Source organism: Nomascus leucogenys, chromosome 2, assembly GCF_006542625.1.
Source record: "Nomascus leucogenys isolate Asia chromosome 2, Asia_NLE_v1, whole genome shotgun sequence".
NCBI classification, from domain to species: Eukaryota; Metazoa; Chordata; class Mammalia; order Primates; family Hylobatidae; genus Nomascus; species Nomascus leucogenys.
The window spans coordinates 25,060,409-25,081,076 of NC_044382.1; the positions used below are offsets into that span (position 1 = coordinate 25,060,409).

At 42.2% G+C, this 20,668-nt stretch overlaps 1 protein-coding gene across 3 annotated transcripts in view; it reads right to left on the reverse strand.

Moving 5' to 3' along the window:
• The window catches only part of GRIA1 (glutamate ionotropic receptor AMPA type subunit 1), a 316,539-nt gene that overhangs the window by 100,902 nt on the left and 194,969 nt on the right, over window positions 1-20,668 (reverse strand). For all 3 annotated transcript variants that reach the window (XM_003276553.2, XM_003276554.2, XM_030826132.1), the window contains exons 9-11: window positions 8,951-9,061; window positions 8,033-8,239; window positions 1,054-1,424 (exon numbers count right to left, since the gene is read on the reverse strand). In XM_003276553.2, coding sequence (XP_003276601.1) covers window positions 1,054-1,424; window positions 8,033-8,239; window positions 8,951-9,061 — 689 coding nt within the window. The remainder of the gene's footprint in view (window positions 1-1,053; window positions 1,425-8,032; window positions 8,240-8,950; window positions 9,062-20,668) is intronic.

Genomic DNA, 20,668 nt, shown 5'->3' on the forward strand with positions numbered 1-20,668 from the left:
TCACCCAGGCTGGAGTGCAGTGGCACGATCTTGCCTCACTGCAACCTCTGCCTCCCGGGTTCAAGTGACCCTGCCACCTCAACCTCCTGAAGTAGCTGGGATTACAGCCACCTGCCACCACACCCAGCTAATTTATTATTATTATTATTTTATTATTTTTTATTTTTAGTAGAGACAGGGTTTCACCATGTTGGCCAGGCTGGTCTTGAACTCCTGATCTCAAGTAATCCACCTGCCTTGGCCTTCCAAAGTGCTCAGATTACAGGCGTGAGCCACCATGCCCGGCCTGAAATTCCACTTTTTAATCACAAGAAACAAATTTACATCATCACTGGAACTAGATTATTTCCAGAGTCTTTCTCAGAACCAAAGAAAAGGAGAACTTTTTTCTCTTTAAGATGAAGACGCCAACATCTACTAGGGTGAGGTGACTCTCCGAGGGCCCCATAAAGGGCCCGTGTGCTGGAACCAGTGCTAGAACTTACTCATAATCCAGTGCTAGAACTTACTCATAATCCACTGCTCTTTCCACCATGCAGAAGTAGGAAAGGACAACATTCTTAATCTCAGCTCACTTGCCTACTAGCTGTGTAACACTGGCAAGATATTCAACATTTCTGTGGTTCCTCATTTGTAAAAAGAGACATGATGGGAGTACCACCTTATGTTCCTGTAAGGACTCAATGAGATAAGGCATGTACAGGATTCAGAACCTTGCTTGGCATTTGGTAGGTGCTTCATAAGTGTTAGTTGTACCGCACAATGCTCCTTTCTTTCCTCTGTACCTTTCAGCTACAACGCATCAGTCATAATTATGCCTATTAACCTTGACAGAGCACATCAACCAGAGAGCAGACAGAGATGGCCCAGCTACAGGATGCTGCAGATAATCCACAGCGTGCAATGGACAGTTGACTGTAAACAATAGTTGAAAAACTGAATACAGTGGAGTCTGAAATAATTTATCTCTTTACTTTCCAGTATTTAAAAAACAAACAAACAAAAAAACAAAACCATAGCATTAGGCAAAGGGATTGAGAAGAGCTGACTGACCTGGGAGAAATGTCGCATCCTTGCTGCATGAAGGCTCCCAGGGAGAACCACAGACTGTTGAATATCCCAAATTCATTGGACTGGTCACTGGTTGTCTGCTCCCGTCCTTCCTCAAACTCTTCACTGTGCCATTCATAGGGACTGAAGCGGCTGACCAGGAAGAGGACAACACTCACTCCAATGTAGGCAAAAACAATGCACATCCAAATCTCATAAGCCAAAGGATCAAGGAAGGAGAAGACACCCGGCTTGGATTTCTGTGGTTTTTTAATCATGATGGAGATCCCCAAACTCATAAATGGTTTGGAGAAATCTATAACTTCTTCCCGGACCAAAGTGATAGTTAAGGGAGCCACAGCTACATCTGCTCTCTGAAAAAAAAAAAAAAAATGCAGGTGAGCTCAGCAGCCTTTTTCATTCTCTTGTTTGTCTTCTCATTGTGACTATTCTTTTGTGTCTTAAAGGATATGAGAGTGGGAAAGAACCTTTGAAGTCCAACCCCTCCTACCCTATAAAATATTTTTGATGAATGGATGGTCAGCTCAATATCTTACAAGAGATTTTCTAGTTATTTGACTGTTCTAAATGTTAGAGGCATCTTCCTCATACTACAAGAAAGAAGCTGTTGTGGTATCTGTTGTTTTTGCCTGCTCAGCAGCCCCACCCTCTTCCTCTGGCCAGAGAACCATTCTTGCCCCACTCTCAGTCCTGCAGATTGGAATGGGTCTGACCACTCTGGCTACATGGGGAAGCAGGTGACCCAGGTCCCAGTCAATCCATGTACCCCACTACCCGAGCCAGAATCATACATTCAGTGATGACATAGGACTCAAATGGGTTTAGTGAGAATTAGTCCTGAGAGATGCAGAGGATGACCCCTTATGTCATAATTTGGGCAACTGTAAATTCAGGGCTTACCCTGGATTTCCTTGGAATTTGTGTCAATACATCCCTCTGTATTGATACAGAGGAATCCAAGAACATGAGCCAATGTTTCAGTTTGCCTAAGTCAGTTTGAATTGGGTTTCTTTTTCCTGCAACCAAGATAGTCCTGAGTAAAGGCAAATTTAACTCAATAGATATTTATTGAACACTTACTATGTGCACTCTGCAGGCTGAAAGTTGTAGGTAGACTATGGTCCCCACCCTCAGGAAATTACAAATTAGTAGGAAACATTGAAACACACAAACAATTTTCCAATCTACAAGGTGGAAGGGGTATGTGTTATCCAAGATATACAAAGTACTACCAGAGACCAGGGAGGGATTCATTCTGGCTGCGGAGATAAGGGACTGCATCTTGGAAGAGGTGGCATATAAAGTTGGCATTGAAAGAGGGGTATGATTTTGACAGGTTGCTCTGGCATGGAACAGCATTCCAGGAGGAGGGAACCATGGGAATAATAGCCTGTGATGAAAAGGTAAAGTAGTATTGCAGTCATTTTCTTCTTCAGGAAGAAGTCCAAGAAATACATATATAATACAGTTTTTAAATTTCAAATCCAGCATGCAGATAAACACAAAAAGGTTGCAAGAAATATTCATCCTTAGGCACCCAGCACATGGAATCACCAACCATGCCTTGCTCTCCTGTCTTTCCTACCTCTCTCCAATGGCAGAAGCACTGGCATCTACTCAACAGAAATCCACTGTTCCTGTTGGCCTGAGATCAAGAGATCCTGGAAACCTAAGAGGATTTCCATGGACAGATGCCATAGCATTCCTTTCTGAGATGAGAGACATGCCTATGCAGGTCTGTTCAAAGCAAATTGCTTTCTCTTATGCTGTACAACAGCCCAGATGTGAAGCTGGTGACAGATGCTGTGCAGATCAGGGCGCTGCCCACCCACCAGCTGGCTGTTGCTTAGAGATTTCCTCTGGTTACTTTCATTGTCTGGGATTATTGAGAAGGTGCTTTAAGTGGAATAGAAAGCCTGGCTTCAGGATGAATTAAGTTCTCACTTGTAGAAAGAAACTTTCCATTAGTCAACGTGAAGTCAGGTGTAAATTTCATAGTAATTCTGTTTTTTCCCCTCATACTCACTGCATAAATCTTGGTAATTTCTACAAATACAAGACAGTACAGGGGAGAAGGTATTTACTTTTCTGTTTGTAAACCAACAGAAAAAGAATGGGGGAGAAAAGTAATGGAAATGACTTGGAGGGATTGACCACAAGTTATCCAGAAGGGAGGTGGATGAAGACCAGCTCTGAAAGGGGTAAATGATATTGCATGGATTTGTTGGATGCTTCCTAATGTGATTTAATAAGAGACCATAGACTGGAAATCATTGATCCATATTGCCTTTTTTTTTGAGACAGGGTCTTGCCCTGTTGCCCAGGCTGGAGTGCAGTGGTGTGATCTTGGCTCTGCAACCTCTGTCTCCTGGGTTTAAGCAATGCTCATGCCTCAGCCTCCTGAGTAGCTGGGATTACAGGGATGTGCCATAATGCCCAGCTAATTTTTGTATTTTTAGTAGAGGTTTCGCTATGTTGGCCAAGCTGGTCTCAAACTCCTGGCCTCAAGTGATCTGCCTGCCTTAGCCTCCCAAAGTGCTGGGATTACAGGTGTGAGCCACCGTACCCAGCCTGTTCCATATTGTCCTAAAGCTTAGTTCATTTTGTATTTCAAAAATTTGTTCAATAGAACATTATTTCTGGAAGGATGGTTAATAACATGAAAATAACATAAAAATAAACATGTTTGGGGCAGAACTTTCCAGAACCTTTAGATGACCACAATGCACTGATAATTTCCAAGAAGGGTAAGTAGAATGTGGCACTTCCAAAACTATTTGGCCATGGGTCATTCATCTTCCTAAGCATCAAGAGGTACCCGTATATGTAGGATACACACATACTGGGAGATGCTAAGTTCAACTACTTCATTTTACAGATAAGAAACTCATATCTAGAGAGGGAAGGTGGTTTGTGAAAAGCAGTAGTATTTTAACTTGGTTAATATCGACTGAGAGGCCTCAGAAGTTGATCTCCACCACCAATAACTGAGGTTCTCACTGGAGCTTCACTGGGTAGTGGAGGGCACAGTGGATCTCAGACCCGGCTGCTCTTCTCTGCAACTGGCTGATTGTGTAGCCTCAAATGAAACAGTTGTCTTTTTGGATGTCAATTTCCTCATTTTAAAAACAGGCATAATAATTCTTGTTTTACCAATTTCACAGGCTTGTTTTGTGAGGGTCAAGATAATTCAAAATACATGAGAGTACTGTTAAGTGTGAGCACTCAAAATTATTTTCTTAACTGACATCTTAGGACAATGGCTCTCAAACTTGAGTGTGCAGCAGAATCACCAGGAGGGCTCTTAAGGACACACACGCCAGAGTTTCTAGATTCAGTGGGCCTGGGGTGAGATGTGAGAATCTGCATTTCTAATAGGTTCCCAGGTGATGCTAATGCTATTGGTCCAGAGACCACACCTCTAGAATCACTGACCTAGCAGATCCCAAAACAAAATATGTGATGTCTAGAAACTATCCTGGGAAAACAGCATATAGTTTTCATGTGGTAGAAAAAAGCATAAAGTGAATAAAACTATCAGAAATGGAGATCTGCTCTGAGCCAGGCCCTGCATAAATGAATATTCCCCATCACAGCCTGTGGTAAAGAATTCACATTCCTTGTTTCACAGGGGTGGCCCCGGAGAAGTCATGTGGCCAGCAAGTTGGCAGAGTTGGAACTCAAATCCAGGTGTCTGTCTGCAAAGCTCACTCTCTTTCTGCTTCACCAAGACAAAGGACAGACAGGAAAGACAGCTGTGAAGGAGGCACCAAGATATACCATGTGAGGAGCAGAAAATTCATTTGCAGCATATGGCATCTGCAAATGCAGACATTTGCTGTTCTCTCAGTTAATATTGGTTTTACCGCCTAGCATTTGGATGGTGGGATTTCTACAGAGGCAGTATGTCCCAGTGTGGAGTACAAAAGCCAGAGCTGCATGTTCTGACTCTGCTTTCACTAGCTGTGTTTCCTTTGCCAAATTATCTAACCTAGAGGGCCTCAGTGTCCTCATCTATAAAATGTAAACAGTAATCTTACCCACCTCATGGAGTCAATATGCAGAGTAAATGAAAGAATGTGAGTAAAGTATTCAACATAGCACCTGGCACACGCTACACAATGAAATGTGACTACTACCATTGTTGATGGAAAAAGAGGGAGCAAAAGGAAGATAAGAGAGACCCTGATTGACTTAGTTATTTAGAAAGCCACAGAAAGAATAAATTTGGAAGCCTCCGAATGAATTTTTCTTGATCTCTGGTGGTTGGTGGTTGAGAGATGCTTCTCCAAATCACTTGGTTCTTCCCCAGGGGAACAGAAAAGGAAAGCCAAACTAAAAAGGCTGAGCATCCAATTGGGGCCATCACAGAGTCTTCAGAACACTGCTTGTTTTTTTTTGTTGTTGTTTTTTGTTTTTTATTTTTGAGACGGAGTCTCGCTTTGTCGCCCAGGCTGGAGTACAGTGGTGCAATCTTGGCTCATAGCAAGCTCTGCCTCCCAGGTTCACGCCATTCTCCTGCTTCAGCCTCCAGAGTAGCTAGGACTACAGGCGCCCACTACCACGCCCGGCTAATTTTTTGTATTTTTAGTAGAGATGGGGTTTCGCTGGGTTAGCCAGGATGGTCTCGATCTCCTGACCTTGTGATCCACCCGCCTCAGCCTCCCAAAGTGCTGGGATTACAGGCATGAGCCATCGCACCCGGTCAGAACAGTTTTTCCTGGGGAGAGGAACAGTCCTGATAAGGAGGAAGCTACTGGGACAGGGCTGGCTGCTGAGGCACCCATAGGTAACTCCAGCTGGCCTGAGCCCTGCTATGCCAGTGACTCGCCACCAGCTGTGTTGGCTACTGGGGGTGATCCTGGCATTGTTCTGCCCACACTGCAGACTTTTAACCAAGCAAACCATATTACATGAGGTGAAGGTGAAGATAAATGCTAGAGAAGGTGAAAAGTGCACAGCAGTTGCCATGGGGATGACCTTAAGAGCTTGATGGGAGTTCCCATGGAAACCAGCCTCCAGATGCAGCACGTACCATCCAGGTCTCTACCTTTTGTCCATGGAGCTTCCCAAAGTGAGAGGTGGTAAAGGGAATAAGAAAGGGGAGAAGCACATCCCATTCCCCAACTCAATAACCACCTTCACATGTCATCTCAAAAGCCACCTCCCTGAGGAAGATTTCCTTTATTCCATCTTTTTCTTCTTTGAATTCCCTTTGTATGTCTCTCAGGGCCACCATGGCTCCTCTTGCCCTGATATGAAACAAGAAGATTTATCATCTTCCTCAGTGGCTGCTTGTCCTTATGAGCACTTAACATTGATCTGGGTCTTGGCATGTGTTTTAGTTTCTGTGAGTGAAGCCGTGGTGGTCCCTTCCCTGCACAAGGCAGCTGGAGGCTTCTTCCATTGCCTTTTGTTGTCTCTCTGCTCAAATACCTTCGTGATCTCCCAATGCCCACTGAATCATCCACACTCTTCCTCTTGTTATTTTTTACTCATATGTATCCCTGACTACACTTCAACCCAAGTCCTCAACAAAAACCATGTGTTTTCTCATTCTCCTCTCACACCTTACTTATTTCCACCACCATCCTATTGTTTATACTTTAAAAATTCCTGGGCTGCTTTTCTCTCTTCTGTTTTTCATTATTATTTTTGAGACAGAGTTTTGCTCTTGTCTCCCAGGCTGGAGTGCAATGGCATGGTCTTGGCTCACTGCAACCTCTGTCTCCTGGGTTCAAGTGATTCTCCTACCTCATCCTCCCAAGTAGCTGGGATTACAGGTGCCCGCCACCATGCGCAGCTAATTTTTGTATTTTTAGTAGAGATGGGGTTTCACCATGTTGGCCAGGCTAGTCTCAAATTCCTGACCTCAGGTGATGGGCGTGCCTCAGCCTCCCAAAATGCTGGGATTATAGGCATGAGCCACCATGCCCGTCCTCTCTGTCTGCTTAAATATGGTCATTTTTCAAGTTTCACATCCCCACTGAGGGCTAGACAAACTCTAGTTAGCCCTTAGCTGAGCCATACAATATAGACTCCTTATTCTATGCTACCTTTTACTATTTTCTCACATTGTCTTTTCTACCCCATAAAATGTTAAAAGATGGGGTCTTTTCTACCTCATAAAGTATTAAGCAAAAGATCAAATCTTTTGCTTCTCAATAATTCCCTAAATGCTTAAAACAATGTGGGGCATTCAGCAGCTTTTCAAAACTGCTATAATTTATTGAAGATTTTATAGCAATTGTGCATGGAGTTATTTCAAGTGTGGTGAGCATTATAAACATAGAATGGACCTACCCCTGTTACACAGGTAACCATTATACAAGGCAGGGTAAGCCATGAAAAAAAACCAGCAACTAAATTCTATAGGGGAAGGCGAGAACAATTAAAAGGCACATTCATACCTATTATGAGAAGAAACACACCCTGAAAAAAGTATTATTTGATACAGGTTTTGAAGGAGTAGGATCTTAGGGGTGGAGAATGGAGGGGAGCACTCTAGGGAACAGAGTAATTGAGGGGCGTTTGACTGAATTGGAAATTTCATGAGAGAGCATGAAACTAGAGAGGCAAGTGACTAGAAAATTAGGTTGGGTCCAGATGCATTTAATATCAGAGAAGAAACTGATACTGAGAGAGCCACAAGTGACTTTTTGTAGACAACTCAGCAGTCTGCCTCAAGAAAATTGATCTTGGAGCTATGCTGTCACCTGTGTTGGACAACAATCAACTGACGTCACAAGACTTTGAGTGGGATTGAGGGAGCTGGGACCAGTAACCTGAACAAAGAGTGTCTTAAGAAATTGGATTTTGGATGACTCATCTATTCAGCAGCAACAACACTCAGTTACAGGGTTTCATAGACATCTGTGGGCAGGGCCACCGAACCACCAAATGATTTCCTGTCAAACCCTCTGCCTCCGCCCTCTAATTTCCCGCCCTGCAGTAAACTTACTCCATAGACCAGCTCTCCCACCATGCCATTCCAGGCCTTCGTGTCAGGGTCTCGGGCTCCATATTTTCCATCACTGACAATCTCCAGACGGTAGGAGTAGCCCACGTGCTTGGCAATCTCTGCCGCCAGCTCTACACAGTAGCCCTCGTAACGGTCATTGCCCTCAAACTGATTGGCGTTCTTCTTGAGCATCACATAAGGATCTTCCTGGAAGAGAAATGGGGAGATAGGAGAATGTGGGTTATGGGTTCACCCATGGGTAGGGAGGACTTTGGCATAGCATAATATCACATTTGGTTAACACTGGGGAAGGTTCTCTAGCCCCTCAATCCACTTCCTAAATGTCTTCACTCCCTACCCTATTACAAGCTTCTTGGGTTAAGGAAGCAAACTTTGTTAAAATAAGAATGTTTCATCACTGAGATATGGCATACAGCTTTTCAAATTATGTTCCAGGATATTTTGTATTTTTTTGGAAATACCTCTGGGGTCATCTTGAAGGAGAAATAGACCCTAAACAGGCTCCAGGTTTCTCATGATCAGTCACTGAAAATTACAGCATCTTCACTTACAGCTACTTTATATATTGGACTTTCTTTGAAAATAGCTTCTACTGAGGGAGGATGGATGAAAACCAGCACAATTTAGTGTCAGTCTCATGTTTTAAATATGAGAAAGCTGGCTCAAGAGAAAGTAAGTAACTTACCCAAGGGTACAAAGGATGAGACAGTGAAACTAAGAGATACAGAATGAAAACTCAGAGCCTCTCATTTTCAGGGCATTCCCTTTTTGACTTGCTGCTTTTATCTATTACACAGTTTTGGCAAGAAGAAAGGCCAGCTTTCAGTCCTGGTGGAAAACCCTCGTGCTGGCCTAGCTTGAATCCCAAGTAACCTTGATGAAAGACTGAGTACTCACTAGGATTGTTGTGACGATGTATGTTCTGTTCTGAACACTTGAATTATCGCCCCCAGCTTGGGCATCGGTGGCTGCAGGGACAAACTTATCATCTTCATTCCAGTAACCTATCTGTTAATGAGAAGAGAGTGGAGGTGTCAGGTGGGCCAGCCTCCTTTGAGCTGGCCTACTCTGGGTCACCCAGTCAATACCAGAGACAGGAAATTAAGGAGCTCATGAAGAATTGGACACACCGAGCTCTAAAATATTGGTAAACAGAAACAATAAGAAGCACAGTGCTTTTCAGGTGCCCCCAATTTCACTCCCAGGGAAAATCCCCACAATAATTGGTTCAGTTTGGAAATTGCCACCTCCGAGAGATAAGGGCTTAACTGTTTACACAGCCAGTCTGCTTTGTACAATGCAAGCCAGGACCATGGGATTTAATTCCTTGCAGTTGTTCACAGGGCCAAATCCCTCCTTCCCCCATGTCTACTAACCCTGCCCTTCAGTGAACTCATTCTGAACTATAGTTGGAATCATATGATTTAAACATTACATTCTTTTACTTTATTTTTAAGTTAACTATATTTTTCCATCTAGATTTAACTTCCTATCATGGTTGTTTATCCTTTATTTTTTAAAATTTCTTCTGTCTCCAAGTATAAACTATTACAATACTGAATATATAGGAGTGCCTAGAAATTATGGTTGACAATATTAATTTTTCAAATTTGAGTAGGTTATTTATACTAATTCATTTGCCAAGGTCTTTCAAGAAATATTAATTGAATTGCTATTGTGCTCAAGGCTCTGAGCTAAAACATTAGTGTTGCTTGTTGTCAGGAAGGGTTGATGAGATGCAAAGAAGTCTGAGAGATAGGCCTCACTCTGAGAACGCCTCTGGTCTACCATGGGAAGACATGACATGGCCGCAGAAGTGACAAGTGAGTGGGCCTAAGGTGTTCAGAGAAGCAAAAGCCAAGTGTGGGATCTTACGCCGGGAAAAATGCAACAGGAGGAATCAGGGCTTGTGATCATGAGAGATGAATGGTCTGGACCAAAACCTTTCAGGTTAGGGAGAATATGAGCCAAGATATGAAGACAGGAATCTGCCTAGATGTTTAAGTTCTGTGGGTCCTGGGTGGAAGATAGAGTTAGCCCAAAAGGGCAGTAGGTATCTGGGAATAGGTAGCAGATGGCTTCGAAGGCCAGGCTAAGCAGTGTAGACTACACCTCAAGGCAACAGGGGATCATTGAAGGTTTGGAAACAGCAGAATGACTTGACTAATACACACACACACACACACACACACTCTTAAAGCTATACCTCCTATACTTATCTCTCTTTATCTCTGTCTCTAATCTCTGTTTGCTTTAGACAATTGTGTTTTGTTTTGTGATCATTCTACTGGCTCTAGATACAAAGGAAAAAGGAAAGAGAACTAAAAGTGCATATGCAGAGGGATGAACAGGTCTATCAACAGCCAGAACTCAGCGTAGGCTCACAAAAACTGAGGCACTTGCCAAATGGTCAGCTGAAATGTCACCTTCACCTTCATGTCTTTCCCAGCTCCTTCAGTTGGAAATAGTTTTTCCTGTAATCTCGCAGCCATTAACAACAATAATTGCCAGCACTGATGATGCTCTTGCTATGTCAGAGGCTAAGTGTTCAACAGTTTTCATGCCATTTCGTCTGGCTTGTGGGAGTGTGTTAATTTGCCCGAGGTGAAGTAGCTGCAAAGTGGTTGAGCTTGTCCTGGAACCCTGACAATCTCTCTCCAGAGGCTGCATTTAGCCACTATGCTGTTCTTCCTGAGAAGGGATTGGGCTCTGGACTTGAAATCATATTAGTTATCATTTACTGAATGCTTGCATTTCAGGGACTTTTTAAAGTGCTTTTTATGTTTTAACTCCTTTCATCCTCACAAAACCCGCCAAGTGGGTAGTTAAGTATCCTTTCAATTTTAAGTATGCAGAAAGTGAGATGTGGAAAGTGAAGTAACTTTCCCAAGGCCACAGGGTAGCCGTGGAGCCAGGATCTGAGCCAGGGAGACCAACTCCAGGGCCGTGCCCCCGCATGCCAGACAACCCTGAGTGCCTTGTGTACGTTCCCATTAGAACACTAGGTCTAGCTGTTTGTTTGTCTGTCTCCATCTCTCCTTGGTGCTATGAGTTTCTCATGGACAAGACTGAAATAAACATACTTGTTCCAAAGTTCCTGTCTTAGTCCAGCACATCTTTTCCCAGAGAAGCAGCTCAGGAAATGTTTGTGGAGACAATGAATGCATCCAGGCAGCAGTGACCCAGCATGGACATGGTGCACCCTATTGATGCTGAGACAGCTCGGAGGTCTGACGGGGAGCATGTCTCTCAGGATACTGCATGGAGGCTTACCCTCAGTGCAGGCATGTGTATCATGTTCCCTGTGAGGGATGCTGTTAGTCAAGGTGGAAGGAGACATTGCTTTCTAATGACAGAAGAACCAGAAACTCATGTTTCTAGAATGTCAGAACTGGAAGGGGACCGGAGAATCATTTTGTCCAACTTGTTCCTTTTTCACAAGGAGAAGCAGAGGCTCAGAGACCACAGGATTTGCTCAAGACAGTGTGGTCTCGGTTCCCTCGCTTTTGCAAGGACTGTGTTCTAGGGAACCCTAAGAGACTTGTGGGGCCCTTCACTGCTCATGGAAGGTGGTGAGGGGCAGTGAAGAGGAGAGAGCTCTGGCTTCCTCACCCTTGCTCCAGTGGTCAGCTCTGCTTTTTATCTATTTCATCTATTGGGATTTCCTTCAAGAGTTGCCTTTTACGAAGAGCCTTCTAGCTGAAAAACAGATATTTAAAAGCACTCTGGTAGTATATTATGATGTAAAGTTTTCTGCTTTGGTATTGTTTTGTTTTTTAAATCTCCACAGTACTTTTATAACATCTTTACACTATGCAAATAGTGCAGGCAGGCTTAGGATTATTTTCTGTGCTTTACAGATAGGAAAACTTAGGCTTAGGGAGATTAAATGATCTAACAAAATAATAGGTTATATAGTAGATTAGTGGCAGGACATAGAACCCAGGTCTTGTGGACCTCAAAAGTAAGATTATTTAATAAAATCAATACAAACCTGGGAAAATATCTGTCAAATATGATTTATCCCCTCATAGATGGTGCTAAGGTTTTTTTTTTCTTTTCCCTTTCTCCTCCTTCTTGTTCATTTTCTTCCCTCTCATCCATCCTTTCTCCCTTCCTTCCTCCTATTCTTCCTCCTTTCCTTCTTCTCTTTCTTCTTTCTTCTTCACAATTAGTCCACAGGTTTAAATATTCCTACTCAAACTGCACAACCATCAGTAGAAAGGAAGTTGCCTCCTTTGACATGCAACCAATTCCTCTAAAAGCCACCGAGTATTAAGATGTATTATTTTAAAAAAGAGGGAGCCCAGTGGTCAAGATATTGGTCTCTGGCCTCAGGCCAGACCTGGTTTAAAAGCTAGGCTTTCCTAATGACCAACTATCAGCTTGAACAAGTTACCTGACCTCTGTGGTCCTCAGTCCCTGATCTGTAGAGTGGATATAACAATAGTACCTGCCTCATGGGCTGCTATGAGAACTACATTAGTTAATGCATGTAAAACAATTAGCATAGTGCACGGTTCATATTGTCAGTAAGTTAAAAAATGATATTCATTAGGGTAGTGCCTAGTTGAAGGTTAACAGGTTTCTATACTACAAGACATTTCTGTTTTCAATTTGCTATTGAACATTATCTGCAAAAGAAGCACGTATTATAGAGCATTTTGAAATTCACTTGACAATATAACCCTTCTTTACATATAGAATGTTCGGGGTAAGTGATTTAAAAATTATAAAACACTGCTGTAAAATCCCAAGGTTTTCATACAAGATGGGAAAAAAAAAAGCAAGATGAATCTGTGTAAGCCAGATGTACATGGCTTAGAAAGATACTTTAATTTTTAAGGATAGTGGTCCTTCAAAGCTAGCACTACTTATTAATTTTAGCACAACTGTTAAATTGGGATCTCTAAAAAATATTGTATAGCTTGGCTTATATGCTAGGTACTTTCATATCAAAAGCTAGTAGAATAGTTAGAAGTTGTAAACAAAACTATTTTATTTCTAACTCATTTGTAGGGAGATAAAACATAATATTGTCAGGGTCAGTGGGCTGAGTGATACTCAGCCTCATGCCTATGCCTCATGTAAGCTAGTAGACTGAGAAATCTGGTTCTACAGTTTGATGAAAAGAAAGCTGGCAAAGATTTTTGAAGAGACATTGCACTTTGGAGATAAGAGCAAATTTTCCTTTCTTTGGGAAATGGTTGGATTATTATACAGCACTTTGATTCTCTACTGAGGATATGCAGGAACTTTGATTCTATCTAAAAGTAAATCAGAGTTAGTAGTTGGTAAAGATTGGGACCCACCAGTCAGGAGAGGATTTAAACAATTCTGACAGTGAGAGGTCTTCTCCTGGGGCCAGTTATAATTTTTGATCTCCTTGTTTTCCATCTACCTCTAAAGATTCTGTGAATGTAGAAAATGAATCTAGATGATAGATCAGATTTTTTAAGTGGATAAAGTATTAAAAAGAGATGATCATAGAACTGAAAATTCAATTGATCTACATTGCACAGTCATCAAATCAAATTCAGAAACTGGTATCTCCAGGCTGCCTCTGAGACCACAGCCCCTTACCTCAAAAAATAAGATCCTTTAGAATCAATTTTTAAAGACTAGGTTGTCTATTGTGGCCAAGATAATTAGCTGACTCCCAAGCATTCTTACTTTCCTTCCATGGTGTAGAGATGTTGGTGGAGAGTGGCTACCTAGCGTGCAATGACATTTCCCAGCTTGTTTTACCTCTGGTTGAGCCAAGTAACTGGGTTCTGGCCAACAGAATACAACAGAAGTGATGTGCATCTCTTCTAGGCTGATGCCCCAAAAATCTCCAGCAGAGTTGCCATTTTCTTTCATTCCTATCTGTTAGCTGGATGTTGAAATCCAGAAAGACCCAAGTAGACAGTGGAGGGGCCATGAGCCTGAGTCTTAGCCAGAACCCTCAGCCAAAAAAGTGGTCACTGAGTGAACAAAAAAAAAAAAAGCTTCTTTTGCATTAAACAGCTGAGATTTCAGAGTTTATCTGTTACAGCACCTAGGATTATCTAAATTAACACACTTAAAAGATTTGAAGTTAATAAGTTTATGTGTAACTTTATCTGAGTTCCGCTTGAGGTGTTATTTTATTAAATTTGCAGGTATTTTTTTCCCTTATTGGCAGATCTTTTGAAATATGGGCTAGCATAGTGTGCTCTCTGATTGCCCAGAAACATTTGATAAACTTCCCAGTCATGTAATAAACAACCTTTTATTTCTCTGTGCTTACTCTGTTTCAGTATATTCTAGGCACTGTGAATATAATAAAAATACAAATATGGTCCTTGTTTTTAGAGAGCTGGCATTTTAGAACATTTAGGAGGTAGAGAAGTATGAAGAAAATACATATCCAGACCAGGGGTTGACAAACTTTATCCTAAAGGGCCAGAGGGTAGATATCTTTGGCTTTGTGGATCATATAGTCTGTGTTGCCGCTACTTATCTCTGTTGTTGTCATGCAGAGGAAGATATAGATAATATATAAACAAATGAGCATAGCTATGTTCCAGAAAAACTTTATGGACACTGAAATTTTAATCTCTCATAATTTTCACATGTCCCAAAATGGTCTTTTGATTTATTACAACCATTTAAAAATGTACATGTAACCATTAGCTCATGGGCTGTACAAAAATAGGTGGTGGGATGAATTTGGCCAGTAGGCAGAAGTTTGCCAACCAATCTAGATCAATCAACCAACAAAAATATATCAGAAGGAATAAGCACCATGAAAAGTACAAATAAAAAGGAAATTGTGACTGTGAGCTGGGTGAGTGGGAGTGACTTTAAAAATGCTTGGTCAAGGATGTCCTTTCCAAGGTGGCTTCACTTGGACTGAGACCTGAATGACAAGGAGGCACACAGCACATGAAACTCTAGTCATAGAAAATGCCAGGTAAAGGAATAGCATATGCAAGTGACTTGAGGAAAGGGCGAGGTTGTGCTCAAGGAATGCAAAGATGCCAGTGTAACTGCAGAGAAATGAGCTAGAGAAAGACGGGTGAGAGCTGCTGCCACAGGGAAGCAGCATTGAGGGCTCTGGGGGCCACGTTATATATTTACTGGCAACAGGAAGGTGGTAAAAGTTTTAAGGAAAGGAGCCATATAACCTGATACATATTTGAAAACTATTGTCCTAGCTCTTGTGGTGGAAAAGTAGCCTTGTAGAGGGGCAAGAACATAGCAGGACTCGTGACTATTAAGGAGGCTACTGTGTGGTGTGTGGAAGATGGCCTGGGCTCTGTGCTCAGCAGTAGAAATGGAGAGAGGTGGTGAGGTTGAAGCTATATCTGAGATGCTATATCTACATCTGATGCTATAACATGATTCAGTATGGTCAAAATTGGGTAACAAGGATTTAAAGCAAAACTTCCAAACAGCATATGGAATGGGAAGCTATAAATTCTTTGGGACTTTAGAAGATTACTTTTGATATCAGCAGGAATTTGTGTCCCTTTAGTCTTGTTTCCTGCCCAGTCTTTTCATTCCAGCTACACACAGGGTCAGTAGTGGGGATAAAAAACTTGGGGCAGGGCAGGGCCACTCAAATCAAATTGAAATGAGAAGTAGGTGCCTCTACCCAGTCTAAAAATTGCTATAGGAACAATGGTGATGGGAAAAGATGGTTAAATCAACAATACTCGTTCTTCGATGAAAAATGTAAGAGAATTTTCCCTAAACTTCTCCGTTGGGTGGCCATTTATCAGAATGTGTGATTCTACCAGACTTTGAGAAGATATTTTATTCAGATAGAGACCCTAAATCAGTACCCCATAGTGAAGTGGTATCCCTGAATGGGATTTCCTAAGGATCCCATTTTAGTAGAGCAAGTACCCATCCTGGTATCTGAAGCCCCTAAACTTTATGATGAATGGATGCTTGGAACACACACATTTCAGTGGGATGTCAAATTGTATCCAGGTACCTAGAGGGTGTACTGGCACATGGGTGAACAGGAAATAGTCCTGATGATCAGAAGAGTTTCTCTGAGGCTCCAAATCTGGAAGAAACAGCTCCTTTTTATTATACACAATCAGGTAAAGCCATGTAATGCTCACTGAAACCAGTACAACTAGGTCACCCTTGAAAATCAGAGAAATTACTTTGTTAGGAGGCTGATTCAGTAAAAAGCCTGAAGCCACAGATGTGAGGAATTGATTTTCTGAAAGGCAGATCCCCCATAAACAAAGGATGTTTAAGCCCACATTCTAAGAAAGGATTTGGCCATTGGAAGGTAAGTTTAAAAACAGCCCCAGGATCTGAAAACTAAAGCACAACCATTTGCTCATGGATTTTAAGGTACTCTGTCATTTCTCTTTGCTTATTTATCCATTCTACAGGCTTACACAGCCTGACTTGCCCAAATGCAATGCTGATATAAAATCCCTGTGGCCTATAGAAGGGAGTTTAAAAGTACAAACAAGCAAACAAATGTGGGCTGAATGTCCACTACGTGCCAGGCGCTACTTTTCTGAATCCCTTACTACAAGCAGTGGGGTAACAGGCATTGTCTTATTCAATCCTGACAGTGATCCTTGGAGGCAAAGAGTATTACCACCCTTTTAGAGGTGATGTAATGACTTGCAGGGAGGCTAAATAATGTGTTCAAGCTCATGTGCCTAGTAAAGACTAAAGCAGAGACTTAAAATCCTGGTCTGTCTGCCTCGAAAGCCCAAGCTCTTAGCCACCCTGTCAGTGTTTCTTTTTTTGTAAATTTATATTATATTATATTATATTATATTATATTATATTATATTATATTAATTTCTTTTAATTCCATCATCTTTCCTTAGTAGTTGCCAGTGATTCTTATCAAACCCTTTAGCGCACCAACCAGAAAATCTGCGGGTTGGAGAGGAGGATTCAAGAAGGTGCAGATTCCTAGGCTTCATCTCAGTTCTCCAGAAGCAGAGTACCCAGGGGCTGGGACCCAGGAATCTGCATTTTAAATAAGGCCTCCCAGTAATTCTTCTATTTGCTGAGGCTTGAGAACCATTAATCTTGCTATAGTGCCTCCAGTTCTGAGAAGTTTTTGATGAAGAGCAAGTCTTGAAGAGATAAAAAGTCTCCCAACAGTCTCTGGGCAATAGTTAGGGTCAACTCAAAGGGCTGGGGCCTCTGGTTCTGGGAGTAACAACTGGGGAATTTCATACCAAAGGACAGTTTATCAATTGATGAAGGCCCCAGTGGAAACTCTACTTTCACAGAGGAAGCAGAAGTCCAGCCAGGAGAGGAACAATGTGAGTAGCGAGAGGATGGTAAAAATGCAGCAGATGGCACTGACATCCAAGGTGTCAGAGCTGAGAGGAATTAAAGTTTGCACAGCCCAATGTCTCTCATTTATTTTAGAGACCCAGAGAGACTATGAGACATGCTGAAGGCCGCACAGCTGGATGATGGCAGAAATGGGGTAGAAGTCTCTGGCTTCTATTCTTACTTGTTGTACCTTCAGTATATCCCCAATATATCTAGTGACCACTAATGTGTAGAAAATAATCTGGCTATATTTTAAGCTAATCCACTACTCCAGAGTTGGGGAAAACAGTTCAATGTCCATATTTTAATTATGGCAAACACATAACTACTCATATACAATGTAGAAATGCCAATTTGTTCTATCCAGGAAATAGCAATATTCTTTTTTGCCTGAGGGCAAAAGGCCATTCTGAGGATTCTGAGGAAAAGCCCAGGTCTACAGTCAACAATTTTCTATCTAGGAGCAATAGGCTTGCCTGCTTCGGCCTTACACAAAAATGCTACATCTATGTTTTCATTTTCAAGGCAGGGGGTGATACCATCAGTTCTCAGAATCTGAAAGAAAGGGGCTGGGGACAGTGGCTCATGCCTGTAATCCCAGCACTTTGGGAGGCCGAGGTGGGAGGATCACTTGAGCCCAGGAGTTTGAGGTTATAGTGAGCTATGATCGTACCACTGCACTCCAGCCTGGGCAACAGAGTGAGACCCTGCCTCAAAAAACAAAGAAAGAAAAAAAAAAGCCTGGGCGCAGTGGCTCACGCCTGTAATCCCAGCACTTTGGGAGGCCGAGGTGAATGGATCACACGGTCAGGAGTTTGAGACCAGTCTGGCCAACGTGGTGAGAAACCCCGTGTCTACCCAAAATACAAAAATTAGCCAAGTGTGGTGATGGGCACCTATAATCCCAACCACTTGGGAGGCTGAGGCAGGAGAATCGCTTGAATCCAGGAGGTGGAGGTTGCAGAGAGCCAAGACCATGCCATTGCACTCCAGTCTGAGCGACAGAGCAAGACTCTGTCTCCAAAAAAAAAAAAGAATCTGAAAGGAAGATGGCCTTGGGGAGATGGTCACATATTTGGTGTCCCTTCCAGAGGCAGTACTCTTAACAGCAGCTGCTAAATGCTTTGAAAGAAATAAACAATAAACAAGCCACCTCAGTGTTTTCCAGATTTCAGCCATTTGCTACCACTTCAACATTTACCATAGCTATTAATAACCACTAACACAGGTAACATTCACTGAACAGTGATCAGGTGCTAATGCAGACATGATCTGTGCCCGTTTTACAGATGTGGAAATTGAAAGTTATAAGAGCTAAGTGACCTAGCAAATGTCTTCTCCAGCAGCAGAAATCCGAAGACCATGGGACAATAAAAATGAACTCAGACTTGGACTATTTCTGGATAAGTGTCATTCTCAAGGGTTTTTGAGCCCAGAAAGAGTGTCTGTGTACAATCAACATGCCAAAAGTTTGCTGAAAAGTGTATACGTCCCCAGTGGCTACATTCATAGCCAAATAGGTAATAGCCAAATACCCTTATTTGGTACCTGCTGTAAGTCAAGGCAGGTTACTGTAGCTGATTCCTGAAGGAGGAGATCTCCCAGTCAGAGGTGGGAGATGGGCTCTGGAAGGCTGTGGTTAGCGAGAAGATGTGATGATAGAAGAAGGGTCAGAGAGAGGTAACATTGCTAGTTTTGAATATGGAGAAAGCTCGGTAACATGGGAGCCAAGGAATATAGGTGGCCTTTAAGAAACTGGAAAAGGCAAAGAAACAAATTTAACTCTGGAGCCTCCAGGAAGAAACATGGCCTTGCCAACACTTTGATTTTAGTCCAGTGAAACTCAAGTCAGACTTCTGACCTACAGAATTGTGAGACGATAAATCCGTGTTGTTTTAAGTCACTGTTTGTGGTAATTTGTTACGGCAGCAATAGACAACTAACATAGCCTTAATGAATGAGATAAGATTGGCTATGAGGTAGAAGATGCTGCTCTAGACACAAGAGCAGAGAAGACAGATTTAAAGGAGGTGAGGACGGAGAGCGTACAAAGAGAACTTTAAAGTAGAACTTTCTGCAGTGATGTAAATGTTCTACATCTGTGCTGCCTGATGTGGTAGCCACTAGCCACATGTGGCTACTGAGCACTTGACATGTAGATAGTGCAACTGAGGAACTGATTTTTAAATTGTAATTGATTTAAAATTCAACCTAAATAGCCACATACAGCTAGTGGCAAGGTTATCTGACAGCACAGGCATAGAGAGCATTAAGTCTGAGAGATTAAGACCCAACTTTCAATGGGCCAGGCCCAGTACTTAGAACTTCTGCACACTCTTAGATCATTTAATCCTCTCAATGACCCTATGAGGTTGGCATGGTTAAGGTGATCGCCACTTACCAGATAAGAGAATTAAGGAACAAAGAGCTCAAATAAATTATCCAGAATCCTAGACTAGTAAGTGGTGAAGCCAGGATTCAGTGTTGAGGATTCCAGAGCCAGCATTCTGATCCATGGCACCCTACCAGCTCTATGCCATGCTGTACAATGCCTCCCAGTCATTATGCTATGCCACCAAAAGGAATTAGCAATGTGATGAAGACCATGAGCAGAGAAGTAGCACCTTCCATGAGGCATAATAAGAAAGGCCAGAGAAGGCTTCCCTGGGGAATGACATTTACTTTGAGTGTGGAAGGCTGAGGAGGGATTGGCAGGCAAGAGGAGGGAGATGGGTGGGGGAAGTCCCAGGCAGAGGAAACATGTATGAAAGCCCAGTGATGAGAAAGAACATGGTGTATTCAGGGAGGTGAAAGACAAACAGAATGACTGGAGTGGAGAGATGAAGGAAGTATCAAGGGTTAAGGTTGAAGAAATCGGCAGAGGCCAGGGCACATAGGTTCTGGTAGAATTCGAAATGTTATTCCAAGGATTTGACTGCTATTCTAAGAATTTTCATATGCAAACATATTATACATTACACATATATGTAAACATATATATTTTCACCCTTACTTTTGTATAAATAATAGAGTGGATATGACCAAGTATTGATTAGGAAAAGATAGTTAACCTCATCAATAATCATCATTCTCAAGTTCTCAGTTTAGAATCCCTCAGGAATAGCAGTGGCATTTTATACACATCAATTACTTTATGTTTTAGAAGTGCTTTCCTCTACCTTGGATTTTCACAAGCATCCTGGGACAAATGTAGAGATTTTTTAATCTCAATTTTGCAGATGAGTGAATGGATTCTCAGAGGAAGAACGAGACTTGCCCAATGTCCCAGCTGGTTAGTGGCAGAGCCAAGTCTAGAAT